This window comes from Arvicola amphibius, chromosome 7, assembly GCF_903992535.2.
Source record: "Arvicola amphibius chromosome 7, mArvAmp1.2, whole genome shotgun sequence".
NCBI lineage: Eukaryota > Metazoa > Chordata > Mammalia > Rodentia > Cricetidae > Arvicola > Arvicola amphibius.
The window spans coordinates 15383820-15403801 of record NC_052053.1 but is presented as its reverse complement, the minus strand read 5'-3'; the positions used below and the strand labels follow the sequence as shown (position 1 = coordinate 15403801).

The 19982-nt window shown below is 41.4% G+C and overlaps 1 protein-coding gene across 2 annotated transcripts in view; it reads left to right on the top strand.

Annotated features, from left to right (window-relative positions):
- Positions 1 to 19982, top strand: part of Cers6 (ceramide synthase 6) — a 242405-nt gene that overhangs the window by 112797 nt on the left and 109626 nt on the right. For both annotated transcript variants that reach the window (XM_038338147.1, XM_038338146.1), the window contains exon 4: positions 14460 to 14517. In XM_038338147.1, coding sequence (XP_038194075.1) covers positions 14460 to 14517 — 58 coding nt within the window. The remainder of the gene's footprint in view (positions 1 to 14459; positions 14518 to 19982) is intronic.

The window sequence follows — 19982 nt, the reverse complement described above, 5'->3', positions numbered from 1 at the left end:
GGGAAGTCCTGCCCTTTCTGGGTGGTTTCTTCCCTGGACAGGCAGTCCTGGTGTATGTAAGGAAGAAAGCTGAGAAAACTATGGAGAGCAAGCCAGTAAGCAGTACTCCTCCATTGCCTCTGCATCGATACCTGTCTCCAGCTTCCTGTCTTGAGTTACTGCCCCGACTTCTCTAGATGATGGACTTAGATGCTATAAGGTGAAATAAACCCTTTCCTCCCCGAGAAGATTTTGGCCCTGGTGTTTTATCCGGCAGTAAAAACCTTAATCAAGACACCCTCTTTGCCATCTCATCGTACACATCATAAACATAATTGACCCTGCGCCTGCCTGGCCTTGGTTAACTCACCCAACTTCTCAGTCTGAATTAGAATTAGGAAATTGTTATAACTCTCTTTAGAACAAAGGAAAGGAAGGGCCTTCTAGATTGCTGCAGTGTTGCTCCGGATCCTTTGCATAACTCTCCAGAACTCTGGAGAGTTCTTTGTTCCACTACCTGGCATCATATTCTCTGGGACCCAGAGGCAGCTTGGTGGCTGGCATCTTTCTCACAGGCCATCTAGAGCTGTGGTTATCTCTGTATTTATTTCGTCTTGCCTCTCGTCTGGAAGCTATTAAAACTCATCTCTCAAGGTTTTTTTTTTTTTAATCTAGCAGAATATGTGGTATTTTTGTAATGGTCACATATTAATAATAGTTATGTCTGCTTTCTGCGTTTCTATAGCAGTGGGTAGTTAACTACCCCCCCCATCTCTGCTAATATTCTACAAATAACTTCAGTGTTTCTGTTAGCATCGCCTCCAAACAGACTCCCCAGGTTAATTTCTGTTAACTTCCCGAGCACACACAGAATGGTAACTGAGGAGTTTGTTCTTCCTTTGTCAGTTTCCTCCGCGTCCCCACCGCCCAGCACTTGTCACACATCAGCCTACACGCTATGACTCAGCTAGGCAACTTAGCCGGGTGCATTGTCCTCCACGGAGAGCCGTGGCATACCCATGTCGGCTGACGGAGCAGGTGGCTGTCTCTTACCACCCAGGACGGCAGGAGGAAACAGCAGCAGTCCGCTGGCATCTTCCACAGCCTACTCTGGGAAATCATTTTGAGCCAGCCTCAATGTAATTACCACTCTCGATGCAAAGACCGGTTTCTTTCCATGATGCTAAATCACGATTATATTTACTGATAGTCTTAGGTGTTCTTCTGTTGGTTGCTTGTGGATCTCTGCTTTCTAAAGATTCCTGTTAGCTTCCCAAGACAAGCCCTCCCCCCAGTCTCACTCTCTCTGGTCTGTAGACTAAGAAATTGACACTTCTTAAGTAGGCACCGATTCCTTGGCCTTAACTTCCTACATCTAAAAACCAAATTCAGTTCACAGATTTATATTCATATGCAAGTTTGAAAATGTAGAAACAGAACATTTTAAATGACTTCCCAATAAGAAAACACAAATGAAGGAAAACTACCTTTCTACACCACGAGATGACATGCAATTTAAAAGACATGCCAAGTTGGAGAAGTTGCACAGGGTTCTGGATGTGTCTGAATGTGCTGTGTGTGTGTGTTTTAATAGTGATACTGGCGATATAAAGGCGGTGGTTGCCAACTGGACAACTCAAGCACTGAACGTCATTTTCACTTATAAAATTCAAGGGAGCTGATTTTCATTCTTTTTCAGATCAAGTGACGCAGAGAAGTTGAGTAATAGTAGAATTATTTAAAGACATGTCTGTAAACGCAGGTAGAACATACATGAGTTATGCGCCTTCCATTGGACTTAGAACTTCACTATCTTCCCCTATCTGCCTTAGATTTCTAAGTGTGAAAGTCATTACCCCATTGCTAGAAGGAATAGCTTTAATTCAATGTTTATAATCTTAGTGAATAAAAAGTACCCAGGTCAAGTTGTCACATCCACAGAGACATTCTATAAAGAACATCAAAGAACTATGTAAGTCCTCAGTGCTGGTGTTCGGAACTTAAAGTAATCATCCCCGCGTGTCGTTTACTGCTGGGGAAGAGGAGAGAAAAAGCGTCTGCAGCAGTGGGGTTGATGGAGACCATTCGCTTGACCCCGTTCATCTTAGCAGCTGACATCAAGGACGGGGAACCCGATCTTCTGAAGTCCAGAGTTGTGCTTGTGTAGAAGGATGGAGGATAGGGTTTGACCTTGGTGACCACTGTTTGGGACACAGATAGTACTTTACCTGCAGCCCCGCCCCCCCCCCCCGTTTTGCATAGGTTTCCATTAATTTTCTTCCTACCTAGACATATTTTAGGAATTTTTTTTGACATGACGAAGGCTATAAATCATAATGAAACACGTTGCAGTTCAAAGTCATCCTATAAACTGCTGTTTTGTGGATATAAAGTTTTTTCCTTAAACTAATTTACAGGGACTGGAGATCCTCATACCCGTCTTTAATGTGCTTCGCCGAAAACCGTGGCTATGACCTTCCATTCTATTGAAGGAGAAAGAAACTCAGAGTTCTTGCGCTTCCTCTCTCTTAGCCGATGCTCCTTGGACTTTGCTTATGAATGTCTAGGTGATGTTTGTAATACCGTGATGTTTTGACTGATTGTGGTTCATCCTGAAAAGTAGGAAGTGAAAGGTGCCCAGCGGGTGTACTCAATGGCGTGAGTTCCCTGTGGGATGATGGGGCTCTCCTCCTGTATTTGAGAAGCCGCCTTCTCAGCAGCTATTCCCACGGCACAAGCCCTAGTTGTACATTGCCATTTTAGAAGGTTCCTATTCTATCTCAGTTGCCTGTGACAGACCTGATTGACAATTTAGCTTTCATGAAGGAGCACGTCTGAAAACAAAGTGAGGCTGCAGCTGTTGACATTATTCCCCACCCCCACCCCCAAAGTCATTGCCATCAGGACACGGATGTCACTGGAACTGAGAGCAAGGAGTCCTGTGATTAGAACTGCAGGCAAGATTAAGAAACAGAGAATAAACAAATGATCTAGTCAGTGGGTTGTCTTTTTTTGTTTGTTTGTTCTGTTTGTTTTGCTTGCTTTGGTCCATAGGCTATATCCAAATCTATCTATAGGTCTTACTATCAGAATTTTGTTGATTGAGAGTCAGAAGTAAAACTAAAAGGCTTTTGATGTGTCAGGGTAGTGGGAATGTGACAAACTGTCACTATATAGAGATGTGAAGCAAAATTGCAAAGAAAAAGCTGTTAGGTTTTAAAAGGGAAACACATGCATACACATAAACACACATGTATGATAAGAACAAAACAAATTTCATTTTGCATAGTAGTTTTGACATAAATAAAGTGCTTTACGTAGTTCTATTTCTTCCCTAAGGGAATCAGAAAAATTAATTTGGTTATTTTTGAAGTATGTGGTAATATAGTAGAATCGCAACTGATAACATACATTCAAATACATCAGATTTCTAGAGATCTTCTGTGACCTTGGAACATGTACAAATCCATCTTCACAAAGGCAGGTTTAATGTACGTGTCCCTTTGACTTCCAGGACCCTATAAAATCCCAAAGTTATAGTCAATCAAATTGGGAGCTACCCTACATCTAAGCCACACCCCTTGGTGGCAGCCCACGTGAAAGGCCATGCATGGAAGAAGGAAGCTTTCGCACGTTGCCCACTTGCCTTCACTCTCAAGTTCATCTATCCTGCAGCTGAGGCATTTTTTTCACTAGTGTTTGAACCTAATTCCCTGGAATTTCTATGTAGTTTGAAGAATGGCTGGAACATTCAGCCTCTTTGACTGAACAACTATCAGAATCTTGGCCTTTTCATCAGACATTGTTGGACTAGCTGGACTACAGCCTCTCTCAAAAAAAAAAGTCCCCTTTTGATATATATAGATTCGTTCTATTAGTTCTCTTCCTCTAAAGAACCCAGGATAATATGGAATATATCCAAGAGAGAGCCTGAGTCATGAGCTGATTCCCCAGAGAAGCAAGTAGAACAGCTGTAGACAGCCAGAATAGGAGACCTCAGCCTGCAAGAATGGGCAGAATGGGCACCGAGCCAGGGGCAGAGGCAGTGCGATTTGCCTGCTTGCTTGTTTGCTTTAACCTATTTGTTAAGACATAATTTACATAGCATGAAATCCATCTGTCTTGAGAGTACAATTCAGTGAATTTTGGCAAACTGTCAGTGTTATACCAGTCTGGGAACACTATTCAGTTCTGAAACAGTACCCAGAAAATATAAATTGGCCCCATTTGCTATCACTTCATGTCAACTTCAGCTGCTAGTTCCAGGAACCACCGACCTATCTTATTCTCTCCATAAATCTACCTGTCCTGAATATTGCATAGAATTAGAATTATCCAATATATGGCCTTGCATGCTGACATCTTTCACCCATCATGATGCTTTTGAATTTGCTTATCCAGTCTCCATTGGTTGATAGGTAGTTCCTGTTAGCTATTACACAGAAAAATGCAGACTTTAGCATCAGACCTTGGAGACGACATCCTGAGTTTGGCTCCTAGCTCCTGTAGTTGTGCCGTGGTTGCTCGCTGTGCCACATTTCCGCATTGATCTCAGGGAAGAGAACAAACTTAGAGAATAGTTCTGCATGGGTAAGTGGAATTTCATATGAGAACACACTCAGTAGTGGCTCTGTCTGCTCTTGATTTTTGGTGGTAAGAATGCATATTTAAAGCCCTGTAAAAGGGCGACACCAGCAGACATGCTAAAATGGAAGGAATCTCATGGGGCCTCAGCTCCAGTCCCGATGCCCTACCCCCGCCCGACCCCCCCCCCCAAAAAAAAATGCAGGCAACTAGGGAGGGCTGACTGTGGGAAAAATAGTCTTCCTCAGAGAAGACTGTTTAGCTATTCAGTACCAAGTGGTCAGCTCTGAAGTCATATACATAAAAATAGCATTGTACAGACCAAGCAGGTTGAATTTACATATTTAAGAATGTCTACAATTAAAGAAAAAGAAGCCATGAATTTGAGAGAGCAAGGAGGGTATCTGGGAAGGGTTAGAGGGAAGGAAAGAAATGATGCAATTATTATATTTCAATTTAAAAAATAAAAAGATTTTAGAATAAAAGAATGATGCATGATTAGCAACAAAACAATAAGCCTGCAAACCTTCCTCAGAGTCAGTGTCAGGGCAGGGCACAGGCATCAAGAGCAGGAAGGTCCTGTAGCAGCCTTCCCTGTAGGGAAGGAAGGATTTAAACAGAAATGGAGGTCAAGAGAGCAGTAAGCCCAGAACTGATATTTCAAAGGCCATACAGAATGGGCTACTGGAGACCACAATTAGGAGCATAAAGGTGGGATTTGCTTCCTGGAAGTCAGAAAGGCCAGAACTGACCCTTTAGCTGTCTCCAGTTCCTTCCCATAGGACTCTGTCTGGCTATACATAGGCCAGATTTTAGAGTTAGAAACCACTTCACAGAACACTGAAGGCTTTAATTATTTACCCCTTTAGCAAGAAGCCCTACTCTCTTGGGTGGGTTTTAGAAAAATCTACTCTGCCTATCTCCTTTGGCAGTCCTGCCCTGATTAACCCGAGCTGGCAGATCAAAAAGCTTTTAGAGCAGCGGGAAGCTGCGCTGTGCTCACTCATTCAGTAGGAGAAAGAGTGTGTTTTTACTCTACTACCCACTATGTTCCAAATGTGTGAACAAGGAACCCTGTGAGATTCAATTTGCTATCGGATTCTGCTTGTTTGAAGCACATAACATGTATGGTATAGGGAAATAGTGAAAGCCTTGGTTATTCATTTGTTTTCACATTGAAATAGCATCGCTTAAAATGCTCTTGAGTGTCTGATCTGCTACTCCTGACAGTACTCATACACCCATTCCTGTATCATCGCTCCCTTCTTTGTACATCTTCAGATTAAAAAACTATATATATGATCAGCCAGGAAGCTACACCCATGAAATCCCAACAACCTATCTGCCTAAACAAAACGTGAACAGAGAACTAGGGCCCACAGCTGGATTGGTATCCAGTCCCAAGTGATCAGCCCCAGAAATATGTCCATGCAGGCAACACTGAACGAGCTCATTAGGTTGTATTTATATGTGTGTGTAACCACAGTGGTTAAAGAAGAGGAAGCCGTGAGTTTGGGAGGGAGCTGGAGAAGGGGCAGATGCAGAAGGGGCACAAAAGAAGAAGGGGAAGGAGAAAACAAAGTGATTATATTTTAACTAATGTTTTAAAGCAACAATAAAAAAGAAAGTGTTTTTAATATAGATTTAAACATGAGCATGCCTGCAAAAGGTAAATTTATTGTTAAAACTTTGGCAATATGATAGATATTTTGTAATAATTCTTTTTGTTATTCATTGATATACTTTTTGTCCTTTGTATTAAAAAGGAAATGTATTACAATACAAGATGTGCTATATAATTATATATGTATATATATATGTATATGTATATATGTGTGTGTATATACGTATATATACATATATAATTATATAGCACATCCTGTAGCCTTACGTTTTTGTTAGGTTTCAGATGGTACTAGGAAGGGTCCTGCTACCCTCAGCTGCCATCTGCATTAATTCTTTCTTTACTACTATATGATTTGAAGTAAGGACCTTTATGCTGTTAGTAATAGCCCACTTCCTGGTGTTGGGAGCTGTTAGTGTCCTGCCTGTTGTCCTGCTCCGTGTTACTAACACAGTCTTCAGAAGATTTAGGCCCTGGAAACTCAGAGCCCATTGGAACCTTCTCTGCATTTCATATCCAACCCGCCACTCTCTGCCTCACTACCCCTCCCTTACCTAGCTCACCTTCAGAAGGGACACACTACGGTGCCATCTCCACCTTAACGAGATTTTTTGAGGTGGAAAGACTGATTGATCAAGACAGCGCTTGGAGACATTGTGGCAGGACGACCTTGAAATACAAATCACCTTTTTTTTTTTTTTTTTTTTTTTTTTTTTTTTTTTGGTTTTTTGAGACCGGGTTTCACTGTAGTTTTAGAGCCTGTCCTGGAACTAGCTCTTGTAGACCAGGCTGGCCTCGAACTCACAGAGATCCGCCTGCCTCTGCCTCCCAAGTGCTGGGATTAAAGGCGTGCGCCACCACCGCCCGGCACAAATCACCTTTTGATAGAAGCTAGAAGCACAGATTTAAGATGTGAATAGATGGACTTAGAGTCATCGTCTGTCGAGAATCAGCTTTGTAAATTTGTCCGTCCCCTAAAGGGGGGGACTGTGAATATTCATACTCACGTGAGATATTCTTGTTCTTTAATAAATCTTTAAGGAATGTCCATCTGGTCATTTGTACAATTACAGGTAAAATTTCTTTGACTTGATCTCCCCAATTTAGTTACAGGATCATTTTTCTGATAACGGAGCAGGAATTCATTAGATCATTAGAAAACAAGAGTGAGCTATTACCCTTGGAAACCCTGAGCATCAACAACTCCTTATGTCTGTCTGGACACCCACGAATTCACGTGCCTTTCTTGGTTAGAGCACCCCTGGCTGTGGAAACTCACTGCCTCACTGAATTTCATTCTGAGCAGCCCTGGAGCTGTTTGTAAGATGTATGGATATAGTGTAGTCACAATTGCATGTGGCTTTGTAACATTGAATAGTAAGTGCCTTTAAGAGCTACAGACAGACCTGGATGCCTAAAGTTAAAAAGGCAAGAGAGTCTGTCCTTCACATGACCTACTGCTCAACCACATAAGAAGAATGAAGGCTTGCTCTGTCATCATGTCTTCTCCACATGCAATGGGACACATCGGCCCGGGAACCACATTCTGATGAGGTAGTGTTTTGTAGCCGTTGGCACTGAGCTATAGTTAGTCATAAAAGTTAATTAGGAATCGCTTAGTAGAGGCATCCCACATGACAACTGCTAAACACTGCATTGCAAGTCATTCTTTAACATGTGCCCTGTGTCACATGTCTGTCCATCTACTTCTGACGACGGCCTCATTTTCTTCCCATTCCCACCCATAGAAACACTTGTTACCGTCTTCAGTTTCAGGTCAGGAGGTACATTTGCTGGGCCGCTGGTTCCAAACTGTGTGAGAATCATGGACAGTGTCCCATCGGTGTGTGTGTGAGCACAGCTGCCAAAGACCTAGTCCTGGGTAGAAGATTTAAGAAACAGAATTCTCCCTCAGATAGGGAAGATCCAGTTAGTAATTAGACTAAGTCAACATGTTTTAGGGACAAGAGCCTTGGTAGGTAGAGACCAGAAGGAAGTTCAGAAAGATTATGAAAAGTCAGTTTGGATGGAGGAGAAGATATGGTTGTGGCTTAAAGAAGGAGGAAAAATAGACATCACCGTGTTCATTAAATAGAATGAAATTTGTATGGTCACCCCAAGGGACTGTCACAGGCTAGTGACAATCTTAACTCTCTCCTTTCTGATTGTCACTTTGTGCGGTCTCCGTGTACTGCAGTGGGCACTAATTCTGTAGAATTTGAGAGAAGACTCTGGAGGCAATGCTGGATTTGTGTCCTCGTTTTATCTTTTACCAATGGGGTGGCTGGCTCCAAACACTGTTGCCAACAGAGGGTCCAAATAGAGAGCTAATAATGGTGTCTATCCAAGTGTCTGCATCCTTCGTGGAAAGTGTAGGATTCAAGTTGTAGTTCTGTCAACTACACTAGTGCCCTTCTCTTCTTGGGCTTCAAAATGAGATGGCTGTCCTCAATCCTGGCTCTTTATCATTGGGAGTTCTTGCTTTACCTTAAAAAGTAAATAAATATGAAATCCAGGCAGGCATTAGTGGCACACGCCTTTAATCCCAGCACTCAGGAGGCAGAGCCAGGCAGATCTCTGTTGAGTTCAAGGCCAGCCTGGTCTATGAGAGCTAGTTCAAGGACAGGCTCCAAAGCTATAGAGAAACCCTGTCTTGAAAAACCAAAAAGGAACAAAAAAAAAAGAAAGAAATTCAACTTCTGCTAGTTTAGCACTACATAAGTGAAAGCACAGAGGTAATTTTTGACTTAACCATTTTTAATGAGGACTCATCATTTAAGATTCTATAAAAATATTATTAGTTAGTTATATGTTTTATTATCAAAACGGTATTGTCTGTAACAATGAATTTAATGTTTTGCTTCTTCATTCCTTGTTATTACTAATACCGTCTCAGAATTCATCCCTTGGTTATTGTTAAATATTTTATATTGTCCCTTAAGAACAATAGCTTTAATTGGTTGATGAAATTTAGGGAAATGATGTATATGTCTAAGCTTGTGCATCCTATTTTATTTTAAAACTATATTCTTTGAGTTCTTAATTTATATTTGGTATTTTGGTGGGTTGAAATTGACCTGAGTTACTTTTTTAAATTTTAATAGTGTATTTTATTTAGCTGTAGGTTTACAAATATCTTGCATTTGTCAAGATACAATAACTATTATAAATGAGATTTTTGTCTTGCACATGTGTTTATTTTACACACAGAACAGCACACTTACCATTTAATGAAGATTGCAGAGTCGCACCGTTTCACCGCCTTTGATTACGAGAATATCTTTAAAGTTGCTTAACCAATGAAAGGCACCTCGACTGGCTGTGACTTTCTTCAACCATCTTTATCATTGGCTGGTATGAAGGAGAAATTAAAGATCATGTGGACATTTGTGCCCCTGATGGTGACTTGTTTTTATTTGCTTTATTTGTGTGTTGACATGTTTTGTTTTCTTGCCTGAGTACAGAAGGATTCTTCATTTCATTTTTACTCTAGGATTCAAATTTAGTTTTGGATGTGGCTTTGAATTGGTCTTGTTTAGAACATAATTTGATTCTTTTATTTTTTTAGTTTATTCTTTTCAGATGTGTCGTTGATGATTATTTCTCTGTCAGTTTTTTACTTATAGTTTCTTAGAAACCATCATAATTAGATTATTGTTTTCCCTGACCCCTGGATCTATCATCCTTTTTTCTCTGTTGATCGCTTGGGATTGTTCACCATCTGTTTCAGTGATTGGATTTCTTCTATGCGTATCTTGTTTCAAATTAATTAATTTTCGTATTTAAAGTTTCTATACAGTATATTTTGATCAAGTTCATTCCCCTCCCCTGGCTCTCCTCAGGGCTTTCCCACCAACACAGCTTCTTGTTCTTTCTCTCTGTCCTCACCCCTTTCCTCACGCGGGTAGTAATTCCCAGCTCTGTCTTCAGAGTCTGCACAACCATTCTTTGGTTTTCTTCACCTATAATCTCCTTTTAGTCCAGCTGCTCTTAAAAATTGATTTATACCTTTGTCTTTCTGCTTTTGATTTTAGAAATCTTGTCTTCTTCATCACATTGAGAATGTGAAATATTTTCTGGAAAATGACTTCAGAGTTTTGTAGGAAGTCGTCTTGAAGAGCGTGCTGTGCTTATTTAGCATGCTGTTTGCTTGCCACACTCAGTCCCATTTGGTAGATTCATGCCAGTTATTTAGCTGTTATTGTTGTTGCTGAATTGCTCAAGGAGAAGATGCTCTTGGTCCTATTCTCTGTCTCTTTGTTTCTTAGTAAAAATTCTCTTTGAAGTCTTTGATGAAGTAGCGAGTTGACATTTGTAGGCCCTGAATGTTTTCAGTGGACTGAGAGATTTTCAGGTAAATTTGCTATCTGCTATCTCCAATGCCTTGTTCTCTGGTATATATATATATATATATATATATATATATATATATATATATATATATATATATACATGCATGCATGCTATGGAAGAGCTCCAACCCCCAGCATGCAGAACTTTCAAAAATCATCTTGTCAGAATCTTGGTTGCATCTGAAACCACCAGGGTACAGAATACTTCCTCTTCTTTCTAGCTGTAAAAGGAAGTAGCAGTCACTAACTGATGTAGTTGGGGGATTTTCCTGCTGCCCCCAAATACATCATAAAGCCTAGATTTCTGGGCAAGATGGCCAGCATTGAGGTAACCCAGACCCAGAAAGATGAACATGGTAGTACTCACTCATAAGTGGACACTGGCTGTAAAGCAAAGGATATTGAGCCTATAGTTCATGGTCCTAGAAAAGCTAAGTAACAAAGTGAACCCTAAGAAAAACATACATAGATCCACCTATAAAAGAGAAATAGACAAGATCACCTGGCAAAATTAGGAGCATGGGGGTCAGGGGAGAAGGAAGGGTAGAAGGGACAGAGGAGGGGAGAAGGGGGGAAAGGAGAACGTGAGGGAACGGGATAATCGAGGTGGAAGAAGGACAGAAATGAAAGCAAGGAAAGAGATATATTGATTAAAGGAGACATTATGAGGCTAGCAAGAAACCTGATACTAGAGAAATTCTCAGGAACCCACAAGGATGACCCCAGCTAAGACCCTAAACAATAGTGGTGAGGGTGCCCGACTAGCCTTGCCCTGTAGTCAGACTGATGAATATCTTAAACGCCACCATAGAACCTTCATCCAGCAACTGATGGAGCCAGAGGCAGAGACCCACAGCAGAGCACTGGGCTGAGCTCCCAAAGTTCAGTTGAAGAGTAGGAGGAGTGAGAACATGAGCAAAGAGGTCAAGACCATGATGGGGACACCCACTGAAACAGTTTACTTGAGCAAATGGGAGCTCATCAACTCTAGCTGGATAGGGAAGTGATCAGTGTAGGACCAAACTAGTCCCTCTGAATGTGGTTGACAGATGCATGGCTGGGGCAGACAGTGGGGCACTGGCAGTGGCACCCGGATTTATCCCTACAGCTGGTACTGGCTTTTTTGGGAACCTGTTCTCTTTGGATGGATACCTTGCTCAGCCTAGATATAGTAGGGAGGGCCTTGGACCTTCCCCCAAAGGAATATGCCTCACCCTCTCTGAGGAGTGGATAGGGGGTGGGGTTGGTATGTAAAATGAAAAAAAAATTGTTTGTAAAAAAGTAAAGAAATTATTTTTTTAAAAAAAAGAGTGTGGAAAGGGGGTACAAACAGAAAGATACTTTCCTACTTCTCTAAAGAGCCATAATTTGTTTAATGTTATCTCTATTTCTCTATTACCTTAAAAAAAAAAAAGGTGTTTGTGTGTGGCGCTCGTGCAAACACACATTTGTGTTTAGGGGGTTGGGGCAGAGGACAAACTCAGGGATGCTGTCTCTTTGAGGTAGAGTTTCTCCTCCACTTGGAGCTGATGAGTCAGACTAGATCAGACTAGACCATCAAGATCCAGGAATCTCCAGTTTTCAGTTTTTTTGGGAGGTTTATTCAATTGCTTTTGCCTTCCCAGCACTGGGGTTACAAACACAGAACACCATGCCCAGATTTTTTTCATGGGTTCTGGGTGTTAAGCACAGGTCCCCATAATTTTAGGCAAGTACTTTACTAACTGAGATATCACCTTAAGCCCTCTAAAAACCCTTTTTAAAATCTAATTTTATTCTCTTGCTGTTATAAGAATCCTTCCCTGCTCCTAGCAGGAGAATAGAAGTCATGTCTTCCTCTTTGTGGTTATATGGTTATATGTCACTTCCCTTATCTCTTCCGAGAGATATTCTGTTGAAAGTCTGGGGAACAATAAACAAGCTTGCAGCAATCATTTAAGATGGTAGCTTATATGAAACTCCATAGATAGAGTATTTTTTCATGTTGCAAAATGTTTGCAAATTTTGCTTCCTGCAGATATTTTGTGGAAATAAGAAGTCTGCCTTGTAAATATTCATTGCAACTTGTTATTCAAATAGGGTAGGCATCAGTGTTCCTGTAATAGAGCCCGTGTCTTATGAAAACTGGGTCATGTTAGTGATAGAATAAAATGCAGACACATAAATGATGATAAGAATTCCGATGACTTCTATAAAATTTTTATTATACATAAGCTGTCCGATCATTTTACCTACTAACAATGGTCAGAATTGAGACAGCTGTTATTAATCATTCACTAGAGCAATTGGAGATTTAGTTGTCTCCAGAGGCCAGAAAAGCAAGCAAGTCCTTGATGTACATTGGCTCAGTGTAACAGGGAAAGAAAGAGACTGAAATAAATGTTTCTCTAAAGATGACCAAATCCTTGAATTACCATTATGGAATAAACTTATTCTTCCCTGAGATATAGCTGAGGTCAAGGGATATTAGCAGATTTGCCCCAAATGAAAAGATTCTGTGTTGTTCATCAAAGCTAACTAATCTGCAGGGTCCATTCAAAATAAAATGGGGGATTGTCTAACACTTATTTGGAATTCAATATGGTGATCGCAAAGCATTAGGTCAGGCTGAACCCTGTGTAACTGGACAGGGCCCATGTCAGTCTTGGTTTTAGGTTCTGATGTAGAATTTGTTCCCGAGATGGAAAGAAACACAGAAGCAGACATTCACCTGTAGCCACCAAGAAAACTGGTTGTGGCTGTGGGTGAAGTTCGTTTTTTGCTGTTCAAACTGTGTGCGTGCGCCATCCGTTCTTACAGGAGGATGTCCACATGAGGCTAGAGTCCAAGCTTTTCGGGGTTTTGTTGCAAGGCTTTTTGAATTTCTCCTCCTCCTGTCGGGTTTTTGTTGTTCCTTCCTGAATTCAGATTTTTATAAGTTATTTGTTGAAGACTTTCAACTCTGAGATTCAAAGTTCTTCTCTAAATGAGTTCTGCCTTAGTTTTGAAAATGTTGGAGAGTGGACCAGCCCAGAAATGTCTCTCTCTGTGGAGTCTGGGGGATGCTTGTGTCTGTTGGTGGTCAAAGCCAGTTGTTAGCAGTTTCCTAGAATCTTAGCACTCTTCCTCCCCTGAATGTAATTCTTCCTTCTTTCAGACAATTTTATGTATCATTTTAATCATCTCCTAGAATCTGTCACTTACTTTACTTAAAAATTTTTAGATTCTTTGCAAACAGTTTGTCTTCCAATGATATAAAGGTGTCTATTTCTTCTTGGATGTTCATCTACAAGCTCTCATCCAAGGCTCTACCAACCTAGTAACCTGATGAATACAGCTGAGTGAATCCCAGCCAGTGTTTAAAAGCTTGGTATTCACATTCAGAGAGTACAAGGAAGGCCAGAGAGGTGGTTCCAGAAAAAGGTGCTTACGGCACAAACTCAGCTGAGTTTCATCACTGGAGCCATACACACACATAGTGCACACATGACCACGGATACAAACACATGTATACATGTGTGCCCATGTACACATGTTCCTGCACCTGCACACACACACTTTTTAAAAAAGTTTTCATTGCATGCAAGTAAATTTGGGTGCTGAGTACAAGGGTAGGATGCTGTTTGTAAATAAAAACTTAAATACCTTCATTTGGTGAACCTCATCCCTCCATGTGGGTTCAATCAGAGAAAATTGACAAGTTGGGAAGGAAGAAAGGCAGCTGGGCAAGTTTGATAACTTACAGAAAGAAAGGCTGTGAATAATGGCTAATATTTATTTCCTAAAGCAATACACAGGGCTTTTCATGTTCGGCCAGTGAGTTTTACCAAATTCATTCCTTGGTTTAAAGGGACAGAAAACTTAATTAACTCTTTTCTCACATTTCAGGTATACTGTGAATTATGTAAACCGATTGTCTTAATTTCTTTAATCTTCTACAGGTGGAGATTTTCCTTTTACCTGTATGTATTTAGCTACGGAGTCCGGTTCTTGAAACAGGTAGGCACTGTTAAATTACTTCATATAATCCTTATGTGCCCATAGGCCTATATCTAATTTTTTATACATGACAATATTTTAAATACTTTAACAACCTTCCTAAGAATTACATGAACATTTCAATTTGATTTATAAAAGCGGTCACATAAAATTCATCTAGACATGTGTCTGAAATGCTCTGAGAAACAGTTTGTTTCTCAGCGAGGATGTGACGTCTTCAGTGTGCTCTGTCTGGTGACTACTATTTTTTGCAGTAGAACACATAGCGTCAGTTGATTCTGTGAAAGAGGCCAGCACTTCAGCGTTGCTTGTCACATGACCTGAGAACTCTGGGGGCTGCAGTGGGTGCTATCACTGTAACCCCTCCAGTAGAGGTTGCTCTTTTAGAGTCTTGCACATTAAAGAGCAGGGTGGTACCAACTGCTGGTGCTAACAGCTGCATGAACTAGGACTCACTGATGTATGGAAATCCTTTATCAGGCACGGTCTCCTTCTGCCTGATCATGGCCATCCTTACTGGTGTTACTGATAAATCAAGGTGCTTAAGTTCAAGACTCAAAAAGATCTATCTTCTCATATTCTTGTTTGCGTTAGCAATGGTAGTTTGGTATAAAATGGGAAGTTAATTTTTAAAGTACCTCATACGGTTAACCTCCAAAGTAATATCAGTGGTTTATTTTTAATTATGAAAGATCTCTAAAATAGGATATAGGCCAAGTAGCATGAGTTACTAGTGAAGCTTATAAATATTGATGTGACATTTTCAAACCTGTTTTGTTTTTAAGTCTGAATTATCAGATACTGTCTGCCGATGGAATTGCTCTTATAAAAAGTGGTCACTTCCCCCTAAGAAAGCCCCCTAGGATACTCTTTTCAATGCTTGCCATCTCCTCGGGTGACTGTGCTTGTTGGTTGGCTTCTTTTCACGTAATAAGAATGTTCGGTCCGGGGCCATCGGAGTAAATTTAGATGGATGAACTTCACACTCACAGTGGAGATGTCTGCAGCTGGAGTAAACAGGTGTGGCAGAAAATGTTTTGTCTGAAACCTTATGTTTATGTTCTCAGACTTAGCGACGAAAATGGAATGAGCGTAGGCATTTTAGGCTTCCTCGGAGAAGATAGCTATAGATAGAGCTGGAGGTGATGAAGGACAGATTCGCCCTTCATGGAATGTGAAGTTGCTGACAGTCCCACGGTTTGGGGGTTCAGGCTTGCTTCTGCTTGACGAGGTTTTGATGGTGTAAGGACGAGATGGTGGGAGCCGGGACCACTCTTGTCCTGTCCCCTCCTTTGTTGGATAGTTTCCATTGTCCCCCACGTGATAAGTGTGGCCATCTGATACCAGAACAGGAAGCACGTTGACATAGATCTAGTTCCTTCTAGTTCATTCTGCCCCTACACAAACTGAATGGCATGAGAATACCTTTTGTCCAGACTGACCGGATCAAGAGTGGAAGGCCAATGGACCATGCAAGGCCATAAAGAAGCTTGTCAATAGAATGTTTGCTTGGGATTTTTCACCATTTTATACTAGTTTCCTTTCAGGGCATAACAAATGCTTTAAAGATGGTGAAAGACCAAGACATGCTCCGGTCGAGTAAACTTGTATTGAAGTTTTTTTCTTTAGTGCTTTCTGAACAGCATTCGTTCATATGAACTGCTTGGTTTAGCTGTTATCATGGGAGACAGAGTTGTGTGTTGAATCCATGTTGGCAAAGTACCTGTGTGTGACTTTGCAAATGTCTTATCAATCCCCTCTTTCATGGTCATGAAAGTACAAATTCAGAGAAAGCCGGTAATGTTCTGAAAGTCACATTAAAGTTTACTCACGGTGAACCTCAAATTCAGTGCACACCACTGTGTCATACTCCTGGCCTCTCGCTTTCCCGGGCTGCACAGTTCCCACACGACTTCTTCCTTTGGTCAAGTCAACTAAATTGACTAAACCAAGTCCTTATTCCAGTATAAATAACTTAAAAGCTTAAATATTTTAAGTAGTTTTATGAACTTGGAAAAGACAGTATTATTTACTTGTCTCCAACCAAGAGGAAAAAAAATGTGGATGCAACCGCAAATTAAAATGAAAATTTCATAATATTGTAAATATTTTAACATAGAGTCAATACATTTTACTAAAATAGCCCAAGTTCACCTTTGTGTTCAAATTTTTCCAGATAGTGTAGTAGGAAAATTCTCAGAATCACTGAGCAGTGAACTTCCAGTTTCAAAAGCGTGGACTATTCCCTGGCTTGTAGAAAAATGCTTGGCAATCTACACCGTCCTGTTTCCCTCCATCCTTCCTTAGATCAGACAAAGAAGCTGTAGCTTATCTTCTAGGGACACAGAGTGTTCTCTCTGGCCTAAAATTACAGACATCTAAGTAGACTGCTGTGTTAGGCTATTGCTATGATGAGAAATGCCTAAATAGTTTGACGTAAGCCCAAGTCTGGCTGTTGCCTGATCTTTAACTGCTGTTCATGGGTAGGTCCACTCACACATGACTGGCAGGGACAAATGCCTTTGTAAAAGGAGGTTCTGAGTTACCTGGGCTGCCCCCAGAAGTCCTGCAGCCAACTCACACAAATTGGCATGCTGTCTAGGGTCCTGAAATAAACCAAACCATTGCCCAGCATGAGTATGCATTTGTAATCCCATCACTGAGGAGGCTGAGGCGAGAGAATGGAGCGCTAATACCCTGTCTGGACTATAGGTTTTGTTTGTTTGTTTGATTGATTTGGATTTGGTCACTTTTAGATAGAAATTTCTATTTGGCTGAATATTAAAAATATTTTTAAAGTCCATGTCTTAAATATAACATCACAGGAATCACACACACACACACACACACACACACACACACACACACATTTTACTAAGATACAGATAAAAAGAATTTCCTAGAAGCTATAAGTTAGGCTAGTTTGTTTCTGGCTTGTAACCATTTAGTGTCATTTTTATATCATGATCCGTTTTGTAAGCATGCATGCATATAACTAAAAGAAACACTGTTGAACAAATAACTATATCTAACTTCTATATCAAAGCCCGATAAAGGACAGAAAACACAAGAAGTATGTTAGGAGTTACTATTAATACTTAACAACAACAACAACAACAATGATTGCTCATGGGGAGCCACTGAGGCTGTGTAAATTAAAGCAGCTGAATGGCCAGCGACTAACACCACCATGCAATGAGAAGCTTGCAGCCTGGATGTGAATCACTGCTCCTTTCTGAGGCTGTCTGCCTTTGCAAGCAGGGTAGCTAGTGATGTTAATTAGCGTATACAATGGTGTAAAGACCTTTGCCATTGTGAATCAATAGCAAACATCTCAAGGACTGGCCTTTCCTTAGTACTACCCTGGAGGTAGTGATGACAAGAAAGCACTAACACTCAGGATCAAGGAATTTGGGAAAGGAACTGAAAAGTACATGGAGCCCTGTAAACTTTCTGAGGAGGGGATGTTGGCTAGCTGGCCTCCCGGAGAGGAAAACTGGTCCTGTTGTTGCCATGGGGTAAAGGTGTGTCACTGGGAAGATAGTAAAAACTGTAAGCAACCAGAATAGACCAAATTCCATCTCCCCCTGCAGCTTCCCAGCGCCATAATGTTTCTGAGAGATCAGACTGGGCAAGACACTGGCACTGTGGAGCCAGCAGAAGTGTGGTTTGCAGAATCCAGCCCCGAACTGAGAACACTATCTGGGTAACGAGTCCAACCTCCCTATGTTGCCCCTGCTAATACACTGTATTTTATTATTATTTGTAAAATATACACTGTTTTAGGGACTGGGAAGGCGCCTCAGCCCATAAAACACTTGCTACCTAACTATGAGGACCTGAGTTTGGATTATCAACCTCCATGTGAAAATCTAGACATTCATGATGCTGCCCCCTTGCAATCCCAGCACTGGAGAGGCAGAACCGGTAGGATCCGTGGAGCTCGCTGGTCAGCTAGCCTTGTCAAATCAGCAAGTTCCAGGTTCTCCCAAGTGGGAGACCTTGTCTTAAAATAAAAAATGGAGGACAGAAGACACCTGACGTTGACCACTGCCCTCCACATACATACGGACACGTGTGCCTATGTACCTGCACACAGTCATGAGCATGAACACAAGCATACGGCACACACCAAAATTCCTGCTGGCTGCTCTCTATTGTATCAACTTGATGACGAACCACTAACCCGTGCAGTTGAAAAGGATTCCTCCAGACTCTTCTTGTTGCCCATGCCCTTGAATTTCTTGAATCTGACTCGAACCATGGCCCTGCCTTTCGTGGTACATGTGGCCATAGCCTATGATGCTGGTCTAGTGTTTCCAATTGTTATCTTTAGCTTACTGGTCAACTTGGAATGCTTCTGAAATAGAATTGTCACCTGTTTGTCTATGTGAAGGTGAAAATAAAATTTGACCAGTTGTTAAAATATCCATTTACAAGTTTGTGTGTGTGTGTGTGTGTTATTTTTTTAAATTGTGAAATTGTTTGGACACAGTCACTTATTTAAGGAAATCCGAATTTTACCTTTACTTTTGGCAGTGGGCCATTCTGTGCTGTATCAGAAGCGCACTTGGCAGGCTGGGGCGATGATGTCTTGGTGGTTAAAGTGCTTGCTGTACAAGTGTGAGGACCCAAGGAAAGCCCAGCACAGGACAGACAGAAAGCCAGACTCGGTATAGCATGGTCATTCTCCCAGTGCTGCTCCCAGGCAATGGCAGACAGAGACAGGCGACTCCCTAGGGGCCCACAGGCAAGCTACTTGACACAGGCAGCATCAAGCAACAAAGAGACCCTGAATCAGTCAGGAAAGTGGGGACCGAAGGTTGTCCTCTGACAATGCTTGTACGCCGTGGCATGTGCATTCTGTCAGACAGGTGAGTGTGTAAACACATCACACACACACACACACACACACATGATTTGTTTTTATGTGACTTGGATAACTAGTATTGGGAGAAGGAACCTTAAAGATCAAGTGGCCTAAATTTCTCATTTGGGGAAAGAAAAACCAGTTTCGGAGGAGTCCATTGATGCCCCCAAGGCAGAACTAGAAGTGTTTTTAAGTTCTTTGCTGAGTCCAAGAAAAGTTAGAAAGCAGCTTTCAACAGTTCAAGTCAGTGCCAATTTTTAATAGTTGACCTGGTTGATGAAGAGTTCAAAGACATATCGGTGTGGGACACTTAGGTGGGCAGAGTTCAAGGTTGAATTGCTGGTCTCTGCCTGGCCAACTGGGAGGACCTTGATCTCCATCCAGGTACAGCTGCATTTTGCTCTCGGAAACTTCTCTGGGGAGCTCTCATTTTTCCTGGAAAAATGGGAACGTAGTACTTTCTCTGAGATCCCTGATTTAAGTGTGTGTGAAGCTTTGGAAGGTGCTGGTGGGCCTACTCAGCTCTTTGACATTGCAATACCACTTGGGATGTACAAAGTTTGTGCTCAGAGCCACGGAGTCAGGGAATGAGAAA